At 43.6% G+C, this 27,919-nt stretch overlaps 1 protein-coding gene across 1 annotated transcript; it reads right to left on the bottom strand.

The window, feature by feature from the left end:
* Positions 1 to 27,913, bottom strand: LOC110977894 (RNA-binding protein FXR1-like). Its single transcript, XM_022232425.2, has 14 exons — positions 27,248 to 27,913; positions 15,437 to 15,489; positions 14,445 to 14,544; positions 13,313 to 13,384; positions 12,618 to 12,700; positions 12,205 to 12,270; positions 11,765 to 11,858; positions 10,585 to 10,881; positions 9,654 to 9,729; positions 8,870 to 9,066; positions 8,201 to 8,438; positions 7,286 to 7,519; positions 6,778 to 6,918; positions 1 to 6,044 (listed from the first exon to the last, which is right to left on the bottom strand). Exons 1-14 carry the CDS (start codon positions 27,362 to 27,364, stop codon positions 5,542 to 5,544), a joined length of 2,271 nt encoding a protein of 756 aa, XP_022088117.1. The 5' UTR covers positions 27,365 to 27,913; the 3' UTR covers positions 1 to 5,541.
* Between the last annotated feature and the right edge of the window lie 6 nt (positions 27,914 to 27,919).

Genomic DNA, 27,919 nt, shown 5'->3' with positions numbered 1-27,919 from the left:
TTTCTCTCTTGCCCATTTTTGTTTTAATTCGAAGTCAAACTGCTAATGAAAAATAATGATATCCCATCGACAGGGAACAAGGTAAGTTCTTATCTGCTCTAGGTTCCTAACAATCAGAAACAAAATCAAAAGACTGCGAGAGATTGTCATTTTGTCCTTATAAAAACACATTTTTTGCACAAGTGTTTGGTAACCTCAAGGAAATAAAATAATACAGCTACGTTAAACCCTTTTTTTTTCGTTGTTTCACCGAATTCAAGTCAAGACTTACCAATTCCATTGTACCCTGAAAGAATTGGTATCTGGGGGGGAAAAAAACACCTCGACATGCAGCAATTGTACTGAGTCTCCTAACTGCCACAAACGTGCAGCAAGTACTTTTTTAAATTTACAATAACGGCAACATCTCAAAACACTTTAAAACTAAAAAAAACACTACCCAAAAGGTACCGTAGCTTAGGGCGTAATGTACAATTTAGTTTTCAACAGTCATAAATGAGGGAAAAAATGAGGCAGCCAGTCCTAGAAATTATTACTGACAGGGTTACAAGTTGGGCTTACAAGCATTTTTATAGCTCTCTGTATCCCGACCAAATGTAAACCCAACGAAAAAAAAATTGGCCAGAATCAGACACCATAGTAGAGCAACAAGTGCATTCTTCACTATCAAGACTGAAACGACAACTCTTTTAAGTACAATTTTGTAATCGCATCTATGTACACGAGGCCAACACAATCAGATTACCACCCCCGCTGGTCACGCCTGTAAAGCATTCCTGAGGCAGCATCGGCTCCCTGGAGAGTCCCAAAGTCTGTCCAATGCCTCTGTGTCAGTCCCACGCTGCTGAATCATACACCAAAACCCAATGTCTACTCGTACAGAGGCTGCTTTTGTGTTCAAACAATATATAATTTTGCTCGCTTGCAACAGGAAGCCGGGCCCAATGGGAGGAGCCCTGTATTGGAGAATGTCACACCCACTCTATCAAAATGAGGAATAAGTCAGGAGGCCATGCAGTTGAGAGCATCTGCATTGCATAAATAAGCTCTCCACTGTTCCGAAAAATAGACCTATGTGCACTTGGCAAATAACTGGTATTTCTATCAACTGATTGTATGTGTGTACTTCGGTTCCACTGCAAATTACACCTAACTGCATCCTAAGATTGCATAATTCAGCAATCCCAGTAAAAAAAAAAAATTAGAAATTTTTTTTCTAAAAACCACTAAGAGACAAGACATTCCATCATACAACAATTAGGCAGTAGTGCTATGCTAATCATGATGAACACATCCAAGGGAATTTATTACAAAAGGACACTTGTACAGGTTACAAGACATGAAAACTGCTGAAGTCAACACCCTCAACTGAATTAACAGACTATAAAAATGCAAAATTCTCAGACAGCCCAAATTACTTGATTCCTCATTTTGACAGAGCCACGTTCACCCTTGGGGTCTTCTGGGAGCAAGTATCACTACAGTACCTTCTAAATGAGGAATTCGGAAAATTCAGTCTAATTAACCAAAAAACAAAAATGGCAATCATCTGATACCACGGTAACAATCACCTCCTAAACCGACAACAAAATATTGCTTTGAATTCTGTTTTCTATATACAGATGCTGAATACAACTTGGCATGCTATCAAACCGGGTGCTGAATTATGTTCATTGACTATGCGACAGACAAGCCCCCCCAAAAACAAAACAAAATCTATGTTACACAAATTAGTGTTCCACTTTTTCTTTTTTTACGTATTTACACTAACATTCAGGTTATCTTACAGCTTGGAAAAAAAAACAGAGGGGAAAACACATATGTAACATTTACAGAAATTTTTTTCTGAGGACAAACTCTCACATGGGAAAAAAAAGGTCAATTTTGAATTACTAATCAACACGTACATGGATAATTAAATACCCCGATTTCCCTGTTTAAAACCCTCCTATGCAAAGATACATTCTTGAACCAGTTGTCCTATCAGTCAAAAACCAGTCAAATTTCCCATATGTGTCTGTGTACAGGGGGAAATCAAGTGGAAGGAATTTTTGACTTTTTGAGGGTTACAGCAAAGGAGGGTTATTTAAGTCTCCTAATTCCTGTACACTGCCTGACTGTGGTTTAGGACTTATTTATTGTGTTGATGACGAAGACAGGCAGTGGATATTTTATCATAAATAGTACCACCTTTCGTTGGAATTTGTACAAAGGGGAGAATGCAACCGGTACCCCCGGATGCCCACACAAACTAAAAAGTTATCAAAAGTAGACACGAACATGCTGAATATTCATCAGCAGCAGTTCCTCATAATGTACTGATACATGTTAAACTCTTGCTGTATAATCATTTCCCTTTTTAGAGAGTTCGAAGTAGGCTGGGGTTTTTTTTCCAATTTTGTTGACAGTGAAGTGAAAATCAATCGAGACTATGATGCAGCTCAAATCTTCACTTTCAGTTATCGGGCCTCAAAAAAAAAAAAACCCTGCCATGCAAAATAGAGATGCTCTGATCAGAGAGTGGTGCAACTCTTCAATTGCAAAAGTTTATTCAGACAGATTCTGGCCTGTCCATCTGTTCCATGTTAACGTCCTAGTGAAAGTACTGATAAGTGAGGATTGCGAACACCACATTAAACCAATGCTATCCCAACTCCAGTTCGGTGACGCGGGAAGTACATGTGTATACGTGAGTACTACGAACATAGGACTGTTGTTAAAAGTTTCTCCAATTTCACAATTGAAATCCAGTCTTTGGCTCTCCTGTGGGATGATGTCACAGCATAGGCTAAGCACCTCTCAATTTACTCTTTCCGGGCAAAGTTTCTTTAAGAATCAGTTGTCTTTGATAAGAGGTAATTTATATTAAATACCACACAGTTGGTGTCTTAAAACACGATTCCAGCACAGTTTTTTTCCCCCTTTGGGGGTGGGGATGGGAAGGGGGAATATTGAGACACTGATAAAATTCTTCAATGCTCTATTAATGAGCGTTTCAAATCTTCCCTTAATATACTGAAACTCCACTAACTTGCAGTGAAACCAACGGCACTGTTTATGCCTGTCACAAATATGCCCGGACGTCGGGCCCTCTGTATAGAAATAAGTGGCTACAATGTACGCTCTACATCCTTCAAACTCATGCAAATGTGGGCAACAGATTTTTTTGGAGCACTTAGGTTTAGTCTGGATTCAGGGCACGTCCACATCTGTACATGTAATTCTTGGTACAGTCTAGAAAATTCAATAAGACATTCGTACAACTTCTGGCCACCTCCATCCAAAAAGGGGGGCGGAGCAAACGGAAAGGAGTGGCGGGGGGGGGTTTCCAACTGGAACTGCACCTCTATCTTCTTCCAGCTAGCTATATATGTTTCCACGATGACTTTTTGCCTTCACTACTCTAGCCAGAACACGCCTACCACGCCTACAACTAACAACCGAAAGCAATTGTTTTTCCTCGTTGATTGCTACTTTTTTGTCAAACTGTTTTTTTTTTCCATTTTAAACTCGACTGGGGAGAGGGGAAGAAGGCTGAAAAATACTTGCATAGTTAAATCTTAAGGTAATTTGACAGAAGCCCCGTTGCAGACTATATACAACTGTACACACACAAATATTTTTTTGGTTTAAATTGCAAGTTTTGTTTCTGTTTATACTCCAGATAAATAGTTATTACTTTTAAGAACACTCAACAAAGAAAACACAAAAAACAAGACGAAAAGAAAGTCAAGCCTAAAAGTGAACTGACAGGGTTTTTGCTTGGATACGTTTGGGAGAAACAAGCTTGCATTTTTTTTTTTCTGAAGTGCATTAGTCTTATTTGATACTGTTGATTTCTTTGCCTTTGTTTGGAAGGAGTTACACGTATACTTGTCCATGTACGTGTACGCGCCTCATCTTATAACACAATAGCATTGCGGTTCATTATAAACAGAACAAACGGCACAAAAATAAGCGACGAGAAATCTACTCGTAAATGCAAGTTTCACCGGATATGCTTTTCACTGAATTCTTTTCATTACAAATTCAGGCAGGGAGGCTTTTGATAAATACCATCCAAGCTTTCAGGTTTTTTTAAGAGCACTTCACACTCACGAGGTTACACATGTACAGAAACATTCCTTTTTTTACATACAATTCTTGAGATGGACTTAGTTGGAGCTATCAACCTTTTAACCCTAACCTTCCCCAACCACATGGAATTAACCAGTAGTAAAGTGTATCATTCTGTGGGGATAGGTCTGGTAGGCCCCTAACAGCTGGCTTTTGCATTGGGTTTAGCATACCTCAGAAAAACAAAGTCCAACAGCCTCTGTGCACAAAGTCCCATATGGGTGTTTAACTTTGTGTGGATGGGGAAGGTCAGGGCCAACAACCCTTGGGGGTTAGGGTTAAGATGTCTTTTCTTTCAAGACGAGTGCATATTACAGTTTGAAAAGTAATCTGGGTACTATGAAATTATCTGGTATTTTTTAATTTTTGTTAGATTTTTACACTTTTTTTTTTTTTTACTTTTGGTGTTTAATATGCCAACTTTTAGTGTCAAAAAGCTACAGCATTTGTACAAGCGAAGCTTTCAATGGCTAACAGTCTTTATCATCACTGAAGCATTCTAACGTTTTAAATTTTTCTCTTCCATTCTCGGGGAGCTTCAATGTTTATTTTTTCCTTCTTTTCCTTGAAGTTTTCCGAAACCACAAGAATCCAAGAGCTCCCTTTGGCTACTTTCTGCAGAGAAGGAAGGTAGCTAACATATCAATTTCTTCTAACCTGTATCATAATCTCGAACAGAAAGAGAAAAAAAAAGGTCTCTCGCTGTTATAGAAAGATCCCTTAAACGTGACTTATTTAATGCAACCTTTCCAAACCTTTTTTTTTTAAGCTAACACAGTGTGACCCATTGTTGGAAAACATACGAAGAAATCGTGTCAGAAAACCTCATCGTACTTAACGTATTGCACTCTCTTTAGTCTACGCAAACAAATGGAGCCTATTTCTAAGTGCCAACTACCGGCATGCAACGTACAGTACATGACTTTTGAATCAATGAATAAATATGAAAAAAAGGGATAATCTTTGGTGAACAACAGGACTAGGCTACAAACCGTTTGCTGAATTTTTTTTTAATCTCTCTTTTTGTTTTTCTTTTTATTGAAAAGAAGTAACAACGCAAAACTGGGAGTTTAACATGCTACAAGTATTAATTAAATAATCAGATGTCCGTAGGCTAAGTTTCATTACAATCGGTTCTGTATATGCCTTTTATATCGTTTGTACTTAAGTGAAACTTCAAAACAATTACGGCACTGTTCAGTTCATGCTTCCCACTAGGAACAATTTAAATATTTTGGCCAGTATGTTTAAGGCAGGCTTTGTTTGTCTTTCTTCAATCATTCCTTTTAATAGAAAGTTTTAAACACACACTAATTAACAACACACTCTCTTAAGTTATGTGGCGTACCCCCTTTTCATTGGTACCTGTAAAAATGGTATGGGCCACTGTACCTTGAATGAACTCACAGGACACACAAAAAGGATTCAGGCTGTACCATTGACTAGCTGGGGCGGATCCTTAGTCACAGTGGGAGGGACAGCCTTGGCAGGGGCATCCGCAGGTTGATTCGGAGTTGCGTCATTGCTTGGCAATTTCACTGCCTTGGTCGGGCCGCTGGAAGGTGGCCGTCGGCTCCGTGGTCCCCTCGGATCCCGTTGCTCCTTGGGTCCGTTGGACAGAGGTGGCCGGGCAGCTGCGCCGTTATCAGCCCTCGCCGTGGCTTTGCCCTCGCCGTTGACTTCCCGCCTCTCCAACGTGTCGCCAGCCGCGCTGGGGGGCCTGGCACCGCCGGTACCCTGTGAGTTGCTGGCACCCCGCTGACTGCTGCCACCACCCCCTAAACGTCGCCTGGGCATGGGGGAGCTGGCTTTGCTGGTGTCTGTGTCGTCCGCGTAGTTCTCATGCACCCCGTTGCCGTTTTCGCTACCTCCACGACCTCTGTTCCTGCGTCTACGGGGACGGCGCTTGTTCCGTCTACTCCCGTCATCTGAGTGAATGGAAATATGTTTGTTATTATCACAATTATTACGTATTTGAGGTATTCACGACACCGAGAATCATCTCGGCTCTGAGCACCCTATTCACAAGCCTAAAGAAACATGTAGAGAGAAAACAACGAGAAGCAGTTCCACTGTAGAGTTGCGAGGACAACCTCAGAGGAATATGCTGGGTAAAACCCACAATGTTGGACAGGGGATGAAAACCCAACCCACATTTGGACTGAGCCAGGAATCGATCGGGGACCGCAGAGGTGGAAGGCGAGGAATGAACAACTAGGCCAACTAACGTAACACCCAATGGAGTTGGGGATGTTTTACCAGTCAGTGTAACAGAGTGCATCAAATTGCGCCAGATAGAGAACAAGTCATTTCATCCCAGTTTCAGTTTACGATATTCTTTCTCTAAAACAAGTCACAAAATAGAGCATTTAAACTCAAGGAATATAAAAAGTACAAATAAATGGAAGGTTCCACTTGAAGACAGAGCTTATAAATAAAGAAAATTTAGCTGTAGAATGTGTGCTTTTAAAACTCCATCCCCAACAACCTGCCAAATTTCACACACAGTGAAGCTCACTCCTACGTCAAAGTGGGGGGGGGGGATAATCCTTTATTTTCAAGCTCTGTCTAATCCAAAATGTTAAGATCAAAATTCCGTCAGACCAAATCTAAACCACCAAATTTACTCATACAGCCCTCAGGGGGTCCATTTCTGTATACCTTCTTTCTCCGTGTTGTTGGTGTCGTCGTCTACCGTTGTGTCCCCTAAGAGCGTATCTTCCTCATCGTTTCGACGGCGACGGTTGTCCCGGTAGCTGTCCTCGTCCGTTTCCGAGGGCGGTGTACTGTTGCGGTGTCCGTCTAACATTTCAAAGAAGGTTGAAGTTTACGCTTGTAAACACAGTCGTTTCTTAAATGTGTTCCGATAGTACAAAGCCATACCCAAACCATTGAAGGGAGTACATTTTACTTTATTCACTTGACAACTCTCTTGCCAGGATTATGAACACTACCACATCTCATTAAGACCACTGCTACTACATCAACAGCAAATGAGGGGACTTTGGGGGAAAAAAACACGTGAAACAGTAACCTGATGACCGACTGATCTGAATTTCAAGTCTACAGGAAGTTATCTACTTAAACCTGAACTTCTGATGGACTTTGCCATCAATGACAATTCAAAATGGCAACGATTGCTGTTTGCACAAGAGATTTACAACCTTACCATAGCCCCCTCTGCCGCGGCCGCGACCCTGGGATGACCTCCCCCGGCCTCTGTTGGAAGCCCCGCCCCTGGGTGGGTACCCTCCCCTGGACGAGGCTCCGCCTCTGGACGAGGCCCCACTCAGTTCGTAGGTGTGGTTTTTGTCGTCCAGTCGGACTTGCTCCGCCCAGTCGCTGGACCGCGCCCCGTCCTCACCCGATGCCATGTCCTGGTCGGACGCACTGTAGCCCCGCCCTGAAGAAAACGTCCGCGACAAAATACAAAGAAACAGTTAGACATGCGAAAGCTTTCAACAAGCGGGCCGAGAACAACTTCACAATGCGAATTTGCCAAGCGCTGATAAACAACTGGCTAAGCTACAGACGAGTCCAGCAATCAGAAATGACAGACATCACTGTGGTGGGGCCTCATCGACGCAAAATTTTTTTTTGCTTGCATTTAGTGCCTACTTCGACCCGCAGACTGCTGTGGCTTGCCTTCATACATGTAAACCTCGAGTGTGATCATGCACATGTGAGTGTCCTACTGCTGCAGTTTGGGGATCTTCCCCGATAAGTCGTTAAATAGCCCTCAACACCCATGAACCATGCGTATTCAGGAGTCACGCCCCATGCAGGAAACAGAATCCATTTTCACTGGATTGTAAATTCTAGATGCCCCCACAAGATACCCCATGTCGGATATTGTAACAGGGCAAGCCCACCTTGAAGCATGTCAGAAATTATTCAGGAAGAGAAATGCCAACGCATGAGGTTGGGCCTGTCAGTGCGGCCAAGTAGAATACATGATCCATTCACAAATGACTTTGCCTTTTAGAAATGTCGAAATGGCTCAGTGAGACAGTCAGCGAGAGAGGAGCTTGTGAATGGAACAGACGTGGGGTGATCAAACATAAGAGACAAGAGCCACTCTCACCTGAACTGTTCAGGCCCCCGCGGGGCCCGCCTCGGCTGCCCCCCCTTGAGCCACCCCGGCCCCTGCCCCGCCCCCGCCGGCCACGCCCACTCCCGCCCTCTTCTGAGAAGTCCGAGCCATAGCCCCGCTCGCTGCGGTCCCGGGGCGGGGGGAAGTAGGGCCCGGGCTGGTAGCCGCCGCTGAAGTTGCGCAGCTGCTGGTCAATCTGGAGGCGTTGGATACGCAGCTCCTCCATGTCCTGGTGATGAATATTCATGGAGAATATTCATGAGCATTACACATATAATATCCATCAGATGCTCTTAAAAAAATTTACACATTACAACTGATTCATTGTTCCATGAAAATTACACAACTGACCAAACTACTGACCACATCTCAAGTGTTCACCAATCACGCCCTGGTGCCCTTAAGTCATTCAACTCGGGCAGGTTTAATGAATGGTTCGCTAAATCTGAGAGAACCCATACAATGAATCTTAGATCTGGTAGAAAACTTGAGGAATACTCATGTAAAACCAGTAACATAAACCATAATACATGTAATAATAATAATCCTTTTGTTCGAAGTTAAGAGCAACCTACAGACGAGAGGGAATGAAAGGGCAGAAGCCTAATTTTCCCCCAAAGCTTGTGTGCGTTACTGCCGAGCCGTAGCCCAGCAATTTACCTTCAGGTGAGCCAGGTGGTACTCAAGGAAGACCCGGGCGTTCACGATGCTCTCCTTGGTCCCCACAAACATGAAGGGCACCAAATTGTTGTCTGAAGAGCTGTCCCGTTCGTTGTCCCCCTTGATCTTGACCCGCACCACGCCCGACTTGTCCACGATCTCCTGGATGACCCGGCCGTTCTTGCCGATGACCTTGCCTGGACGGACGAGACGGGGGAGATTGCGAGAAGAGATGAAAAGAGCGTTATAGTCCTGATCTCGGTCACGTGCTAACATTCCGATTCAACGTTTGGGGTAAGATGTGAGCTACAACTCACTGCGAGGATTTGGATAGACTCGGCCCTAACCCCGTCAGATGGAACAAAGTGTGACAAGTTTACAAGGCTGCCGAGTGAATATGTGGAGGCAAATGCCACTGTTGGATCCTAAGGTGGCCAAGCAACCGCGGTCTCTGATGCAGTTTGGCTGTGTGGACCGCGGACATGTTCTCGCCTCGTTGCACTTCAGGCAAGTCAGTTTGAACAATGCGGCAAACGGATACGTCTGGCAGAGTTTCAGGCCAAATAGCCTTGAGGGTTAGGGCTAATGTCAGTCTCTGCTTGATGATGGAAGCATCTGCATGCATGAGGGACTGCGCATTCACAACCCAGCCACAGCGGTGAGTGTACCCTCGTGAAGACAAGTCGAGATTAGGGAACCGGAGAGGGGGTTCACGTCTCCCTCTACACAGTCCAGCTCCCACAATCTTCATTCAGAGACCACAGAGCAAGCATCAAGGACTCACCTATAACACTCCTTGGGACTTCACAGACTTCCTCTCCGTACTCCAGCATGCCCCGGGCTTGCCGGATGGCATCGACCTGCAATGACCAAACGAGTAGTTTTCTGATAACTGAACCTTCAATGGGAGAAAAAGAATGAATTTCACCAAAGCTCCTCCTTTTTAGGCACCCTCACGAATCTTGCACAACCCTTCACAGCGCAGACACCCAGTGGCACTTTCTTTGTACTTCAAACCTTCAAGAGTCATCAAGATTCATGTAAAGCAATGGCAGAGTTTCTACCTTCCCGGATCCCAAAAAATCTATGAATCCAATTAATTTTCTGGACGGCCAGATGGGATCTAGGATAAAGTTGCCAGCTCAGCTCTGAACCGACTATCGCTTAAAGTTTCAGTCAAATAAAAACAACTATGGTCCTGGACAACCATAGGTGAAATTATAAAACAGAACATGCTCAGATGTAATTGAAATATGAGAGTGGCTGCATACCACTGTGATCAGAATATAGACATAAATATAATATTTAATCGGTGCTTTGAATTATGTGATTGCCGAGCTTTCGGTAACTGGGTACCTTCGAACTGAATCTGCTTGCCCTGTTTGTTTACCGTTTGCCAAATTCGGATGAGCTAGAAAGTGCCCATCAAGAAGTTATCGTCCATTTTGGGGGGGTTTGTCAGTTCCATCAGAGTACCAAACATACAAGGGGGGGACAAAATGAGGAAATAATGACTGATCATTACCATTTTCTTGAACTCTCATTTTTTTTGGGGTGGGAGGGAGTCAGAGAGAACAAAAATGCTGTGTGCGCTCGTGCTCTGGCTAATGTCAGACTGACAGTGATTACAACAAGGGGCATTCCCAAGGGGTCTTTAAGCCTAAAATTTCAATCAACCCCCGCCCTCAAAAAACGGCTTCACAGCGTCGACTGACCTCCCCGTATATCCTGAAGGTGCACGTGTCCTCGTCCAGGTCGATGCGCCGCACCCCCAGGATCCTCCGGGCGTTCTGGATGTTGGCACCGTGTGCCCCAATGGCCAGCCCCATCAGATCCTCGGCCACCCGGAACTCCTCCACGCTGCTGCCCTGCCCCTCTAACTGCGAGCGGGTGCTCTCCAGCTGCTGGGCCGCCTCCTCCGTCCGGCCCAGCATCAGTACCTTCTCCCGCAGGCTGCGGAAGTGCATGTCGCTTAGAAGCTCAGCCCGCCGCATCAGGGAGGCTGAGTTGCCCTGCCGAGGCAAGAGGAAACAAGTTGTCTTGTGAAAAATGAACACACTACGGGTCAGTTATTCAAAAGTATTTTACTCTATCTAAGCCAGGTTGGAAACTGAGCGACTAGTATCTAGTTGCTGTGGCTTGAACAGCCATATCTTAACCTTAACCCTCCGAGAGAACTTGGCTAGAAACCCTGCCTGACGCATCAGACTGTATCGTTTGTCAAAGTGGGTTGCCTGCCTATTGTAACAAGATCCAACAGGTCAATTGCCCCCAAGGCCAAACAGCCTAGGATGGAGTCTGTGGTTGCCAGTCACCACAAGATCCACCAGTGGCATTGTTCAATGGGACCAGCTCCCATTGTCTCAACGTGACCAGTCTGTTCGGCTGCTGTTGATTGCCAAGTGCATCAAAGTGCATCAGACTTTTCCCCTGATGCACTGTGCTGCGTCTGGCAGGGTTAATAGGGTTAATGACCTGTGTCAAAGCAACCTTTCAAATAGTTGCGAGCTGTACATTTTTCGTTGGCCCAATGTCTTAGTGTTAGCACAGGTGGCGTAAGCATGTGTCGAAGCTTGCTGAAGTAACAACTAGGTTAACACAGACAGCCTAGTAAGTACAGAGACTGTGGGATTCAAGACCAGGACCTAAACCAGGGATAAGATTTCTTCACTCTGCCTAGCTATGAATGCAGACTTTCTCCAAACCACAGTGAGGTTAGCTCCTAATAATCCCGACAGACAGCGAGAAGTGCACGAACAAGGCCGTGTTGGAGGTTTCTTAAACTCTGTTCCTTTCGATCATTCCATTAGGAGAATGGTTTGAACACTAGCAGATGTCGGACAGCAGTTCTGAGCTGCAGGTAGAAATAGGACAGAAGCCAGGGTGACAACTTACAAAGACAAGCAGCGAATCGGTGTCGTCGTTGTAGACGATGGCCAGCGCCCCGGTGGACTTGAGGAAGTCTTGGTGGTGCTTGGGGTCCTTGGCACTGTGCATGTGCAAAGGAAATAAGTCAATCAAATCTGAATAATCAGCGGAGAATCACTGCACGGCCGCACAGAACATTCAAATAGCCCACTGACCGCAGTTTTCTCCAGTACTTACTGAAGCCGAGTGATCTTGCAATTTTTATCAGAATATTTGATCAAATCTGGCAAAATCCTACATGCAGAAACCTCTGCCCTGGACTCAAACTGGAAATCTACCCACGTGTGGGTGGTATTCTGTCAGATACAGCTACGTAAAAGCTGTCGGTTGACCAGCGCGCACGCCTCACTCCAACAACTTTCATCGCGAGCTGCAACAGCGCGGCTGCATTCGACAAAGGCACTTACAATTCCCTGATGTCCGCCGGCACGGAGATAGACACCTTGTGAAATGTCTCTGCATTGAGGCTGGGCCTGTTACAAAACAACATTCGTAAACTTTAACACTGGAAAGCACGGCGGGATGATGTAAACCACATGGCCTTGGTTACTGACCAAGGGCTATGCGCGTACGTGTACAGACAAGAAAAACTCATGTGCATCTAAACAAATGCCTATGAATCGAAACAAGAACAAATCCAAGTTGGCTGCGAAAATTCACAGCATTAAAAGGCAACAGCATCCATACGCATTTCCAAAAAAAATCACACTCTGCTGTAAAGACTCGCACTGTCGCTGAAGATTACTTCCTCATACCGTAACTCTGCATTATAACTTTTTAATTTGGATAGACATGACAACCTGGAGGAGAGGGCACCTACTGCGTGTTTGGACGTCGAAGTCTGTCCAGCTGTACAATCTCATTGTACGTAGCGTCGTAGCCGACGTACTCTATGACATAGAACTGTTGAGCCAAAAACATTTTCAAACGAGAACATTATGGACTTGGAATGAACTGAAGTTTTCATATCCCGACCAAACTGCTCCCACATTGTGGGAAACGGTAGCTGTGTTTTGCCCCCCAGTTATGGCAATACATAGTGTGACAGATGGGCAGCGGAAGTAATAAACACCGCACGACGTGTGGCGTCATGCCTGTCAACTGCCCACGGAAACTAAACACCCGCAAGGTATTTTCAAGTCTTTCCAAGAGCTGCACGGCATACCGCTAGCATCCACAGCACTAAACTAATCAACGTTTCAAGCCAGAAACAGGCACCGCAGAAGAGAGAGTTGCTTTTTCCTGGTGGAAGTTTGCACGGCTATGACCAAAGTGGGAATTTGTCAACCAGGTCTGTAAATTTTCTGGAAGGGCTTGCCATTCAAAAGTACAACTCCTCCGACTGCGACACGTTCCTCTGTTTAACCAAACCCTCCCAAGCCTCCACCTATTCCCCACCCCCCCCACTACGCTCAACCCTCATCCCCTCCCCACCAGATCGCCGGAAACCCACCAAAAAAAAATCCTGCCATTTTTGTCACTCCCAAGTAACCGTGGCAATGTACATGTACATACCTCCCCTTTAATCATCTGAATCTTGGCTTGCCACCATCCGCACGGCTCGCCTTCGAAGGAGCGAGAATAGACCTAACAGATGCGGAGGAGACAGTCAAAAAATAAAAAAATCTCAGAATGAGATCAGGGATTCGGAAGCCAAATCGGAATCACATGAGGGCATGGAATTGCCATCCACACGCATACCAGGGCCGTGCAGCGGCAGATCGAAACATTGTCTGTAACCTCTACAAATCTGCAAGTGAAGTCAAAGCTACACTTTTAAAGTAAGGCACATCACATTAACCCCAACAATCCCTAACCAGTCAATCTAAGGTGTTTAAATTTGTGGAATTAGGTACTGAGAACTTGCTATATGGTGTTGGATTTTGACTAAATAGGTACTGTCGCCCTGCAAATACCCTGTTGAATTTTGAATGAATGCGTACTGTGGCCCTCACTTTTTACCATCACGTTCTACCATCAGGATTTTTAAATGAGTACCGTAGTTTTAAAGATTATGTAATGATAGAAAGCTTCCCCTTGAAATGGTAAGTATGCAATGTGTAATATTATGTAATAATTACCATAACAAGGACAATCTTTCTTGTTTCTAACCACAATGATCCAAGCAGTTGGGGATGGATATGCAGCATGATGGTGTGTGAGTTTGTTTGACTAGGTACTGCCTGTCCTTACTCTTTGTACGGTGCAGTGGGCCTGCTGTACCCAATCAAACAGAACCACACAGGTAAAGACCTGTTGGAGTTTGTCTGATTGGGTACTGTTGCAGCAAGAGTACCGTTGGAGTCTGTGTGATTGGGTACTGTAAGGTAGGAGTTTGATTGCAAGGTGTTGGAGTTTGTGTGGTTAGGGAGGGATACCACCAGCTGCCCTTGGGCAGTTAGGTTAAACTTTTTCCACCCGCCAACAAAACACACTGAAGGTTTGCTTTCATTGCATGTTTAGAATAAATACTCTGAAAGGTCATTGAACTTAACCCAGACATGCAGAGGAGTTTCGTTCATCATGCTTCCATTATGTTTGGCTCAGTTCATTATCTCAAAGGTCCCTTTCGAGTTTTAAACGGAACCACTTTGAAAACCACCCCATCACACTTTCATTCTCTTCTTAATAATGTCCGTGATCGCACCTCCACATCATCTCCGGCCTTTAAGTCTTTGACTTCGTCATTTGGCGAGGGAGGGGGAAGACGGACGTCTGCAAAGGGCACTCGTCTCTCTGCCGACCAGCTGGGGACAGCAAAAGATAATTCCAGGATTATTTGAGACTTTGGACTTGGCGATGTTGAGACTTACAAACAGTACAAACCCGGTGTGTTCCATTAACCCAACCAACCATGCTCAATCCTTCCAAATCCTCCTGGGCAGTTTTTGAGAACTTTGGAGGATTGAGGCTGCATGGCAAAAATGCACCGCCGATTGCGAAGGATGCATCGTCTCAAGGTTGTGGGTGAGGACCTTGTGTTGTTTATGTTCAGCCAAGCCTAAATTCATGCCGACAAATACTGCATCTTCAATACTGCTCTAGGATACCATTCACACTGCCTCGACATAATGAAAGGAAGCGTCAGAGGATTTTGAAGGATTAAATACACAATATTCAAGAAATATCGAAGGATTTTGGAGGACTGAGGCTGTATCCAATTTTTTGCATGGGGGGCAGTTGGAGCATTTTGAAGGACTGAGGGTGTATCCTCCGAAAAGGGCCCGGGCACTTAGGGTTAAGTGAACGCTGCAACCGTACCAGTGTTGTAGTCAGGTCAGTCGCAGGTCCAGTTACCAGACCTTTTTCAAAACCTGTTGTGAGCAACCGGGTGAGCCGTGACAGAAGACTTGCTTTTTTTTCACAGTTCATTGGCACTTTTTGTCCACAGTTCAGTACCGCAGCTTGTAGCTCGGCTTAAGCCTGACCGACTTGTGATGGATTCAACTCAAAACACTGAATCATTCCCGATCCTCTCGAGAGTATCAAATGGGAAAACTTTTCATGTCAGCTACATTTTGGTGGGAGGGACAACCCTGTGGTAAGAGTCTGCAGATTCAAAATAGCTCGAGCTTGCGGGCACCGTTTATTTTGCTTCTTAACCCCTCAGAGAGCACAGGCGAAAAATCTGTGACTTACTTGTTTTCAAAAGCTACTGTGACCTCATTGTCGTGAATGTTCTTGATAAAAGCCTGCAGAAGAGAAAAAGATAAAATGATGCGACGTACATGTAACAACAGGGGTGAAAAAAAAGGCAGGTACGGTACATGTACATGTACCATTCTTAAAGTCTGCAATCCTCAGTGATCAGAATTTGCTCACACTTCACGGCAGTGCCTCGTTGCCTTCGATTCCTTCCCACAAGCAAATTTTGTATTGGTTTTCCACAAGAAAGCTACAGACCATACACATGAACAGAAAACAGGAAATGCATGTACCTCCATGTTGGATAACGAAGTCAAGACCTTGAAAAATTTAACTTTTCGATGAAAGTACTCAAAGAGTTCTAATATACTCTTCATACCTGAATAGTCAAGTCTTTTCACCTGCCAAATAGAGGCATATTTCACTTGCCTGTGTGATATTTCCAACAAAATTTATGAAGTTGTTAATGTAAATATCATTTGATAACGTGCATCAATTATCACTGTACAACGATGCTGTTATTATGCGAATAAATTAAATTGACCACGGATGCATCCTGGCAATGTATGATGCATTATGGTGATTATGTCGAGCAAATGCAACCATCGGCCATTAATCTCACTGGGGTGTCAAGTGCACGTAAATTAATGCCAAAACTCAAGTCACAATAGGGTCTTGCCCATTACGGTCAACCCGTTTGAATGCGGCCTGAATGCGGCCAGTCTTGGTGCACTCGCACTTCAACGCAGACACACGTACATGTGCATGTACCAACACCGTGTCTGCTGTGTCACCTCAGTTTTCCAGAGATGCCTCTGTAACATAAACCGCATACTGGGCCCCAGTTTCACAGTTCTGCACGCTGTATTGGACAACTCTCCCAGATGATGCGCAAGTGGATCTTTCATGGGCTCTCACGGCCAAGCATTTAGCATTTAGGGTTAAAGAAACTTTACCAAAGCCCAATTCTGTCTTTCGGCCTCATACTTTAGGCATGTTTGTAAGTGTTCCATCAACTGAGCTACAGCCCTACACATGTACCACACAGACACACCGGTGGATGCGGAAGTTTACAAATTACAAAACCGAACTGACAAAATAGCACCCTTAACTGACGAGGACGAACAATTTACGGTGCAAGTTCCAAAAGTGTGACTTTTTGCGTCCCTGTTGAATCTGACCTTTGTTATTTGACATGGAAGTATCACCGGAATTGATTTCAAACTATTACTATTTGTTTGGCGGGTAATCGTGCATGAATTCATCACTCTTGGAAATTAGAAAATGTGTTCTGAACTTACACAATCAAGTCAGATGTGACAGGGACACGAAAAAAAAAATGGACCCCTAATTTCTGGAATACGTGTAGATGCAGATTTGCGCATACATGATGTATAAGTACTGAACATCATTGTTCATGCAGAATGTACTCGACGATGTTTAATCGATAAACACAGCGTCTACATTTACGTGCAAAGTCCATGTCTTAACTCAGAAGGTGCACCAACCTCTGTTCTGACAACTCATTATCAGGATAATTTCTCCATCAAGCCCCCAGGCTGTACTAGTGGGCACGGCCAGGATGTGCGGCCAGGTTCGTGCACATCGTAGCACACGGTACATATTGCACCTCCATGTGCAGAGCTCAGTTAAATGGGCTGACATACATGAACGTGCACATGTACATGTACGTGTATGTCCACATGTACGTCCACATGTACGTGTACATGTGGACGTACATGTGGACATCATAGTCATGTTTACATTTACTTTACATGTGAAATGTACCGTAGTATTAGTGAAAGACCAAAGTAAACATGTTCAATGGTCCTTCTTTCCTTTCACAACAACAGAACGAGCGGGGCGACCCGGGTGCCTTCTGGTCAGATTATTTTTCGAGTGAGGCAAATTTTGAGACCTTTTCAAAAACTTGCGGAAAGACTGGAAGTTTTTTAAGCCCTACTAGGACATCTGCACTCTCCAATGAAAAACCATTTTTTTTTCATGTGTTGCCAAACACATATCTCGGAACGAGCAATTTGATTTGCACACAATAGAGAATTTGAGAGAATTCCAGAAGGTCCTTTGGTAAACGTTAATGGGTATATCTCCCGATCACTCGGACGTTTATTTATTACTTTTTTTCTGTGACCTCCACATTATGATAAGTTCTGGACGGCAGCGCTGGTCACTAAAATTCTGTGAAGTGGGCAACCTTATGTCTGAACCTACATGTATAACATACAAAGTAGGAAGGAAAACCTGGCACAGTGGACCAACTCCCACACGTGCCCCTGGTCTACCCAGCACAAGTGCAGCCGGCTTCTGTGCCAAAGGCTTCCATCGCTCTCGGCAACATTCCTACGACAGGGCAACAATCTATTTGAAGACCTCCAGAAATAACCCTGGGTTCAATCCCTGCCAAGGTCAAAGACGGGATTCCAGGCATTTAATTTGCAGACCCCTCTCCCCGCCCCCCCCCACCTCTGCTCATTAAGGGAGGGCCACACGTCGCATACAGCGTTGAACGTCGCCTCCCTTGTGCATGTTTGCAGTCTCCAGGCTCGCTGTTAATTACAACATCTCGTCGGAGCATTACTTGCCACACATGCACATTTTGCATTCTTCTGGAAAACTGCCTTGTTCTCGTGTAGTATTTAAGAAATATGGACTCACAATAAAATTAAATATTACTAAATGTACATAGACGTGTACTGCACGTGTACATATATGTATTTGAACCGGTCCACGTCTTACAGAATTTTGGCAAATAATGTTCCCATGAACATAATTATACAGCCTTCCTTCTTTCATTTTACATGGGTTTAAATTCTTTATCAGTACTAACGCAAACATTGTACACTTTGGCACTGGCTTTCTGCAGAGAAAACTTGAAGGGCATACAGGTTTAACACAACTCTACAGTACATTGGTTGGGCTTCTTAAATGCACAATTAGATGTTTTCTCAAACTGACATAACGGGCCCAAGGCATGTACATGTACCTGTGTGAAATGACTGTACTCCTTTTTCAATTACAAACCCAGCCTGGTGTACATATCACACACACGTAAGTAATGGAGTGCCAAGGGTTGATGTGACACAAGACCCCAGCAATGTGAGCTATTTGGCCTAGGCTGTCATGTCTTTGCCACTGGTCTAACTCTACCTACATGTACGTGTGCCATCTGAGATCTCCAAATGAACCTCTCTGAAACGTGCATGGGCCAGTTGTCCTCCGGTGGGTAATCTGACTAAATTTACCACACAGCGTCAGATGCAAAGCCTGATGGTAGTAGGGATGTCCAGTTATGCACATGCATTTGTAAACATTTACAGGAAACTGTCCACATGTGCATGTACGTCTGCATGCGTGCTCGCGCTAGAACCAACGGATACATTTTGATGTCAACTGCAGTAAATTAGACGTACATGTCAACATCTTTCCATATCACTGCCCCACGTCTTTGGAATACCAATAGTCTCCCCTTGAACATCTACAGTCCAGTAGTCCAGCTCTCGGCTCTTTCAAAACAGCACTCAAGAGACACTTTTATAACCTTGCTTACAGGCGCGGGCTTGTATTGTGACAAATCTATTTTTCCCCCAGTACATAACTACAATAATTTACTTCCACTTTTGTAGCGCCGTGAGCGCCTATTTCTCAGGTGGATTCGAACGCTTTTTAAATGCTCATTAGAATTACTATTATTGACATGAATGTGTTAGGCATTCAATGTTTGGAGATCTACAATGTACAGTATGAAACACCGGTCAAGAGGCTTTCTTGACCAGAAAAGGCTTGATCTTGTCATATTTTGAACTGATTTCTAAAAAAATTCAGAATTATTTCGATCAAAAACAGTTGAAACATTTACGATTTGCATTATCACATGCGAAGTTTCTCAGAAAAATGGATCTTTCGTTTTAAATTCGATTCTTACGTTGGCATGAAAGGGTGAACTTCCGTGGACCAAATCATGGAGGCTAATTTACATGCTCCAAGTGACTGATTGTATGTGCTTTTACAGCCTTTTAGAAATATTTTCAAAGGTATTTTAGAGTTATCAGTAAATTGTACAGTGGGCATTCCAGGCTGCATACTGCAGGTAATCCTGATAAGCAGACCTACCGGTACATACATGTGTAACGTGTACCGAACATTGCTGTATGCACAAACCAGCACATTTAATGTAAATTACTTCTTTCTTGATCAACATGCGAGCTCCATGAATGCATTACCGCGAACAAATTTCAACAATAAAGGTTATGGATCATACATTGTACATGTACATTGTACATGTAGGCACTACCTGGCCCCATCTATACGCACATGTATGTGAAGGCCTGCTTGTTTTAAAGCTTTGAAGCATTCGCTCTAGTTCCACACTGCACCATGTGTGGTGTCTGGTGAGAATCTCACTTCCCTACTGCTATGTTTGCTTTATCTAATCTGGGAAATCCCTGATATCAAAAGTCCAGCTAATTCAGTGGACATTTATAAAAAAAAAACACATAGGATTGCTGAGGTTGCTAATTTTTTTTTTTTTTTAATAATCCCGTGTTTGCTCCCTTGGACCACTGTCAGATCAATATTTCTCTCTACGAGAAACAGGGGGGAAAAATGGGGACAACAGGTGTTCCTGCTTTTAATAGAAAAAGAGACAATAAAGTGGAGTGTCCCTGGCACACACACAAAAATTACACTGGGATTACCCCATGTGTACATGTGGAATACGTAGAGATTATGCATCCGTTAGATACACAGAGTGGTTGGGTGAAGGGGCCACAGCACAGCCATGAGAAGCATCCAGAGACTAAAAGTTGACATTTTTGTTTCTCTGACGAAGGGTGCAGCGAGGAATGAGCAGGCAGCCATGGAGACTGAACTGGGCACTTTTCTAGAACCCCATTTTCACAAAGCTGTTTGACAGAAAAGTTTGCTTTGAAAAGCTGCATGTACACGCTGAGCAAAAATAAGCAAAGTACCAGTCAAAACAAGTGTAGATATCATGGCTTTTCAGCTGGTAGCCTAGCTTTTTTCTTCTTCTCAGCTAAGCAGCGCTTTGAAATCAGTCCATGATCTACGGACACGTCAACATGACATGAGCCAAGTCTACACAGACTAAATTGTGTACATTTTGCAATCTAGGACCCTCACAGCAACAAATATTTCTGGTTTAGTACCAAGACAATCAAGAGATGGGCTGACCATGAAAAACTGTGCACTTCTGAGATGGCCGCTTTAGCAGGACATGGACCATCATCCAGGCTCTGCATGTACGAGTACGTTTCATGATCTATAGTCATTTCGGTAACTCTGCACTGACAAGACAGCGTCAAACTAAGTAATGCCCGAAATACATTGCATCATGAAATGACCCATTCTGATGTACATTGTACACATGTACCGGTACAGTACATTTACATATAGGTTTCGATATGTACTAGGGTTGTGTTTAGTGCTGTTAGGCCTGAATCCACATGTACTGGTTTTATTCACTTGAATGCGGCCATACATGTACGTGTACATGGAAAGTCATCTCTTCATGTCCACACATGTACTGTACACGAACCTACTAACACTCAGGACAAAGTTCTGATTTCAATACAACTTCTGATTCTGCATAGTTCAGTCGCTCCCAAGGTCTCCAAAGATTAACAAACTTTTATCGAAGGCCATTGAAAAACCTGAAAAGAAATCTGTACATGTATGTATGTCTTCTGGCTTTCGCTTTCGGCACGTTTCTCAACTAAGCAAACATGTAGGGTAAGCTATTCTAGCATAAAAAACACGTAACAACGTCTATATCGTACTTTTGAAATAAAATGTAGGCATACATGCGTACATTTAAAACAAGGTTAGTTATCACAATGAACCCGTTTCCTGTGTACATGTCATTTCAACTTGCTCATTGCCAGAGCTGGCTGTGTATGATGGGTACCATCACTGTGAATTCCCTCGAGTGGAACTAAGGTGAACCTAACTAGCTGGCAAAGGAATGTTGTTTCAGACAGGAAGCATAAAGGACACCGTATTATTATAAGTAGCCAACCCAACACTTGATACCAGCCCTGCTGGAATGGCACATCTGGCACCCCAGGGGCTGTGTCATCTTCTCCCAAGGTTAACAATACTGTCAGGGTGGGAGGGAAGGGTTGGGTCTGTGGCTGAACAGGCTGGACGGAGGCCTTCAACCCAATTTTAAGCGGTTTGTCCCACAAGAAAAGAGGGCTCCCGCGTTTTTGGACTTCATTACACCGGAATAAAAATTGTGTCGAAATTATTTGTGGGAAAAACAGAGGATGTCTTGTCCACTGGTGGGGAGTGTTTTGGCAGGGAGGGGAGGGCTAGGTACATGTATTTGCACCCTTTTGAGCGTGTGTCATGATTTGCAGCCAAATTCAACGGTTAGAATGTGGAACAGTTTGGCTCAAGGTGTACCACGCACAAACTGTTCAGTAGTACAGTGTACATGTACTTACATAAATCCGGCATGCCTTTGACCTTGTACACATGACACCCAAGAACACAGTACAAGTGACATATATGTAAAACAGGAAAATCGGCGTGTTGCCTGTAAAAACCTGTACATGCAATGCCTCAAAAGCCAGACTTTTTAAAGACATTACTGTTGGTTATTTACTCTGTCCACACTTTTTGATTGGAAAAAATATATGACCTACATGTAGAGTTTGGTTGTATTTTCCTTTTAATGGGCACACACATAGGGAACAAAGAGTAGATTGTCAACGTGTAGTTGGTGCATGAGTGGAGGATTTAAGAGACTGGGGAAGGCTCCCAGCAAGAATGCGGAAGGGGAGTTAAAGGTGAAAACACAAGAACCCAGACCACCCTTATCCTTACACTGCATGTAGCCTTTGTGTATGGATCAGGTAAGGATATCTCTTTAAGCAGGCATTTTTAGTCCCTTAGACTTTTAATAGTTTTAATTAGTAATTTTGTGAATGTGTAATGTTTACGATATGAAGTACATACATGTGTATGTGCAGTGCCTGGAAGCAGTTAATGGATTGGGCGCTTTCTTAAATTCAAATTATAATTAAGTTATTATAATTATTAGGTACATCCTCTCAAAAGTCAAACGATTCCTTGCTCCATGGAGAAAACCCACCTCCTTATAAAATAAACCACCCACTCCTGTGGTATTCCACACGCCCTGGACAAACTTCCAGAGAGTCGTGAATACAAAAAAAGCCCCCTTCTGAAAAAGCTCAACCCTTGGTGGAGGTGTTACCCCACTGTCCCGGGACACTTTGCCGCCCGGCCCCGAGATAAAGAGAAGCCCACCCTAGTAATGCATGCAATACAAATAAGAAAACTGGGACACGCCCAAACCTTACACAAGCTTAAGGCTGATGATGATACAATGGGAGGACTTTCACTGCACAAAGTAAGGGGGAAATCCTCCACAATAAATCCCATACTACACAACGCACCCTGACATGAGACATGCAAACCCTAGGTGATGGTGTAATCCAACACCATGCATGCATGTACATACTTGTGCATGTACATGTACAACAAATCTGTGGTGAGTTGGGAAAGGAACCTGTCCAAAACCTCCCTGCAGAGAGTCCCTTTTGATTTCACATCTCATCTAAAAACGTCCAAATCCAGTGAAACCTTCCCAAACTAATCCCTGCGGAATTCAAGTCGCCACGGCTTTATAAAGTCTTCCGTGGAGGAACCTGATTACCTTTTGTGAATTACATTGTACAGGACTTTGTGAATTAACATGTGTTAGTTTTTCCATGAACATGTACATAAACCAAAACTGCTTGTCATATGCTTTCACAGTGCATGAACCAGTAGGCCTACATATCCAACAAAAACTCAAGCTAAAGCTACAGTACGCTAATGTTAAAATGTAACCTCTACATGTATACATGCACAACCGCGTGTATGTAAATGGACCTGTATATGTATTTATGTCGATAACCATCACATTTTCTGAAGCATAAGTTTGTGAGGGGAATCTATGCTCTATAGACGGTTCAATGCAGAATTTTCTGCCTTGTAGGATGTACATATACGAACAGTGGCCTGTACTGAACATTTATTGAAGCAGATCCATATACGGTATGTTCTTGGACCAACGTTTCTGAATGAAGCCAAACTGCAGTAATACCCCACCATCGCATAACATTCTAAGGAATGTGCTGAAGGTACATGTACATGCACATGTATGTACAAGTACGCTCCTGAGTTCAAAGGTCATGGATACATCGGTGTACATCAAAAGTTCAAAAGGTTAAAAACAAAAAACAGTCACTGAAATATCACATCACTGTCACACGGTGTAGATTCCAAGATGTCTGCCACCGAGAGCCATTGTTGCTCATCTGGGAATTCCCCCAGTTTGTCAGCAGGGCACACGCAACATTGCCAGGATCATCCTAGAATGTACATGTCCAATGTTCACAGGAAGGCACTGTATTAGTCACACACATTAGGAGAACGTTGTTCATATAAATGGAATCTGAATACTGAAGAGTGAAGACACAATAGGCACTGCTAAGCAAATCGTTTTGACAAGCAGTGCAAATGTTTGGTGAGAAAAAAAAGCAGATCACCAAGAAATGGCCTTGGACACAGATGTACATGTACATAGCTACATGTACATGGACAAAATTGAGGTTATGCTTGTTACATGTACATGTACACTGTAGATGAACAATATACATTTATTTGTACATACCCAGGTACGTACATGTACATGTAAGTTTATTACAAACTTGCTATTTTGCTTAGGTGAAAAAGACCAAAACAGTTCTCAGTACAAAGCATCTAAAAACTGGGACCAATTTCATAGAGCTGCTTAAACACAAAATTTGTTTACGCGTGAAAAAAACCTTGCTTGACAAATCAGGCTACCAGCCAAAACTCCATGAGATGTATATTGTTTTGGAATGGTATTCACCTGTCTTTTGGTTAGCGTGACGATCACATGGATTTTGAGCTGGTAACGTTTGTAATTTTAAGCAAGGTTTTTGGCGCTCAAGCAAACTTTGCGCTTAGCAGTCCTATGAAATTGGCCCCAGGCCAGTAAGTAAATAAGTTGAAAATGTCCCTCTCCTGTTTTCCAACACTGATTCAGCGTGCATGCAAGTGTGAACTGGTTAACGATAACAGCATGAGGGTGAGGGTGGTACCGGCAGCTGCTCCAAATGAAATGGATACCACTTTAACCCTAACAGACCTGAATACTACGAAGTACTCTAATGATAGTAAAATGTAGTACTCAGCCCTGTTGCTTGTAAGAGGACGTGACCTTATTGTTTTCTGAAGCCATAAACTACAATAGATGAGACAATGTACCATACAGTGCTCTGGCACTATGAATGCATGGCTTTATTGTTCTCTGTACAAGTAACAATCGAAGTGACCTAGCCAGAAGTAGTAATTTGTAGCGCAGGTCCTTCAGGCTCAGGCTACTGCTTAGTATTTTGCAGTACAGAGTACTGCAAGCCAAATTTTGCCCAGAGCTGTTAGGGCTAAGGGGCACTTGTTGCACGCATTTAAAGAAAAGTCTGTCGAACCTTTCTGAACCACACTTGGCACCATGTACATGTAAGATCTCAAAGTTTTAAAACATGAACAAATTCTTACACCGTGTGGAAGAAATGGTTGATGAGGGATAGTTGCATGACCATGATGACTGATCGACGACCGCGCAATAAGCCAATGGCTCGGCGAGACCGCCTGACAGTTCGTTGAGAGTAGTCCTATCACATATGCTCAGCAAGATGATAACATCAGTCATGATAGACGTGTACGAAAAAGTTCCATATTCCGACGCCACGATCATGAGTTCTTGAGAAAGACCAAGCTCTAAAAATATGACCTAGCAATAACTTTCCTCACACCTTTCCACTTCTTCCAAACCTGAAAGGACGTGTCTTTAGCCTTAACCCTCCTCCATCCTCCAAAATCCTTTGGGTGGTTTTGGAGGATTGAGGGTGAATGGCAAAACTGCATGGCTGATTGCAAAGGATGCCATGAGTGAAGGTCGTGGGTTAGACCTTGTGTTGTTTTTGTCCATTTGTGCATACATTCAGCCCGATATTTCTCTTGAATCAACCGCACTGCTCAAGAATGCCAATCGCACTGCCTCAACATAATGACAGGAATTGCCAGAGGATTTTGAAGGATTGGGGCAGTAGCCACACCTCTAAGTATAATTTTCAAGAAATTTTGGACGATTTCGGAGGATTGAGGGAGAATCCAATTTTTTCACCTCCCAAATTGGAGGATTCTGGAGGATTGAGGAGGGTCCCTAGCGAAAAGGACCTAGGGAGTTAGGGTTAATGCAACTTAAAAGCTGGGGAAATTGGCTATGTTTGGTGACGAGTGTGTGGTCGCCAGATATGGAAATCCTCCGCACATGTAGTGTAGGAAAGATTTTACTATCATTCCCCCTCCAGTAGTGGACTGGATTAGAAAAATCAGTGACCAACTGTATCACTCACAAGGCTTACAAAAAAAATCACACGGTGAAACTAAGCAGCAGTTTGTCCTTGGAGAGAATAAGGTGTACTTCTGCCTATGTATTAATCCCACAAAATTTAAGCTTTGCGTGTTTTGGGACTCACATTTGGCACTCGTTCTGAAAATCATGGGAGACAATGGGAAACACCTCAACTGTGAATTCAAACAAGGTGAACGCACTCCAACTTTGGCTTTGGTAAATATTCAAGGTGAACATGTTGCTATTCTAAATGTCGCGCATTCCTTAGAAATCTTTTGATATGCAAACTATTGTAGAACTAATGACCAAAACACAAAGCTTGTACGGGCAATTCTACTTCATATTATCTAAACTGCAAGCCCCCAAAACCTTAAAATTTGTTGCTGAGTATTTGCCTTCATAGGAATCTTTCCTTTCATCACATGGTATGAGTCCAATTTTCCTTTGACGGTTTGCAAAGGAATTTGAATCTGACACCACAGTGAAGATACTACAGCCTTATTAGTCAACCAAGCTGTGTCTGGCATCCTGGATGCTTACATTCAACATAACAAAATGACCAATTGTAAAAATGGCAAGCTGTATCACAATAGGCACTTTCACAGTCATGATGGTGCGACATTTTATCCACTGGGCAAAAAGGACACACGCTGCTAGACATGGGCCTTGGAATAAGCACATGACACCTTTTGAAGTGCAAATGTTTCAACTGGCATTCCTGCTCAACAACACAAGTTCTTTTCATTTATTATAAACCCACAAACACGTCTATACTACCATGAAAGTGCTTGGTAACAAGTCCACCCCCCTTAGGCCTAAATCTTAACTTTTAAATTCAAGACGACTTTTCAACTAACTGTAACTTCTACCTATGAGGCTATGATATATTATATGAAAAATTATAAATAAAAGCTCGACATTATTTCTGTTTTGCAGTTTACATGTACATGTAAATGTGAAATTAGGATCCTAAAGGCTTTCTATCTAATTCACCGCAGAAGCTCGCCCAAACAATTATGATATTTCCAAGCACCATTCCGATTCGCCATGCTGTTGCTGATCACACCGAACCCGACAACGGCGACATGTATGCAGACATGTCAACCATCATGACCATGCACATGATGCACGCACGTACATGTACGCATCGGAATGAAAGTGGCGCAATCACCAGCGGGTGTCAGGCCGGATTTCATCCTTTCCCACACCGAAACTACCAATAGCACCAGCCCCGGTCAACTTCCACACTATCTCCGCACTTCCTCCTGCTATTGGGACTAACAAATGACGGTCAGAAATGGATGACATTTTACCTTGTAGTATGCACCATTTGCGTCGATTACCTCCACCGATAGCTCCTCCATTTTGGACTGAAGTTCCGAAGGGCATTCTGGGTAAATAGCGTCTGTCGAGCTGGGCATGCGGTCCATGTGTGTACGGCCGGTGCGAGAGCACACGCAACGTATGGCAGTGATGTTTCACACGCGCTGCAAAGTAGCATCCAAGGTTACTCACAAAAGATGCGGCCTTGCCAACAAACACTAAACAGCATCAGTTCACCGTCATCCTCCTTGCAGGAAAAAAATTTTAGTTGATTCCGGCTGATAAAAACAACAGACCATAAACTCCTCAAATTCTTGCTCTTTGAATGCCTGCCCCTCGTTGCATTAAATTTTGTTCTTGTGGAAGGGGATGAAGCTGACTTCGCTCAGATGCTATTTTCCCGGCGTCATTATATCGATTAAAACTTCAAGCCTTAGTCCTGACTTTCTACAGGAGCCTCGCATCATAAAGAATGAAAGAATGAAGTCCAACAAATGATCCGATTTGAATGTCACCGAAATAGTACCACTTATTGTCAGCAGCTGAGGATGCAAACAGTTAAACTTATTCTCCAGTCACAACTGCGGAACAAGAGAATTTATACCATTGTAACTTCACATGGAGACATTGACGGTCCACTTTTCCGATAGGACGAGAGACAA

The sequence above is a fragment of the Acanthaster planci genome, linkage group LG14, assembly GCF_054643075.1.
Source record: "Acanthaster planci isolate LZ-2023a linkage group LG14, COTS_SCS, whole genome shotgun sequence".
In the NCBI taxonomy this organism is placed as follows: Eukaryota; Metazoa; Echinodermata; class Asteroidea; order Valvatida; family Acanthasteridae; genus Acanthaster; species Acanthaster planci.
This window is presented reverse-complemented; position numbering and strand designations above follow the sequence as displayed.

Excerpts from the sequence above, each read along its gene's own strand:
- LOC110977894 (XM_022232425.2), bottom strand. The coding sequence starts at position 27,364 with ATGGACCGCATGCCCAGCTCGACAGACGCTATTTACCCAGAATGCCCT. Across the intron at positions 13,385-14,444 it reads AGGCCGGAGATGATGTGGAG|GTCTATTCTCGCTCCTTCGA; the intron begins GTGCGATCACGG and ends CGCATCTGTTAG. Across the intron at positions 7,520-8,200 it reads CGGGGGCCTGAACAGTTCAG|GGCGGGGCTACAGTGCGTCC; the intron begins GTGAGAGTGGCT and ends CGTTTTCTTCAG.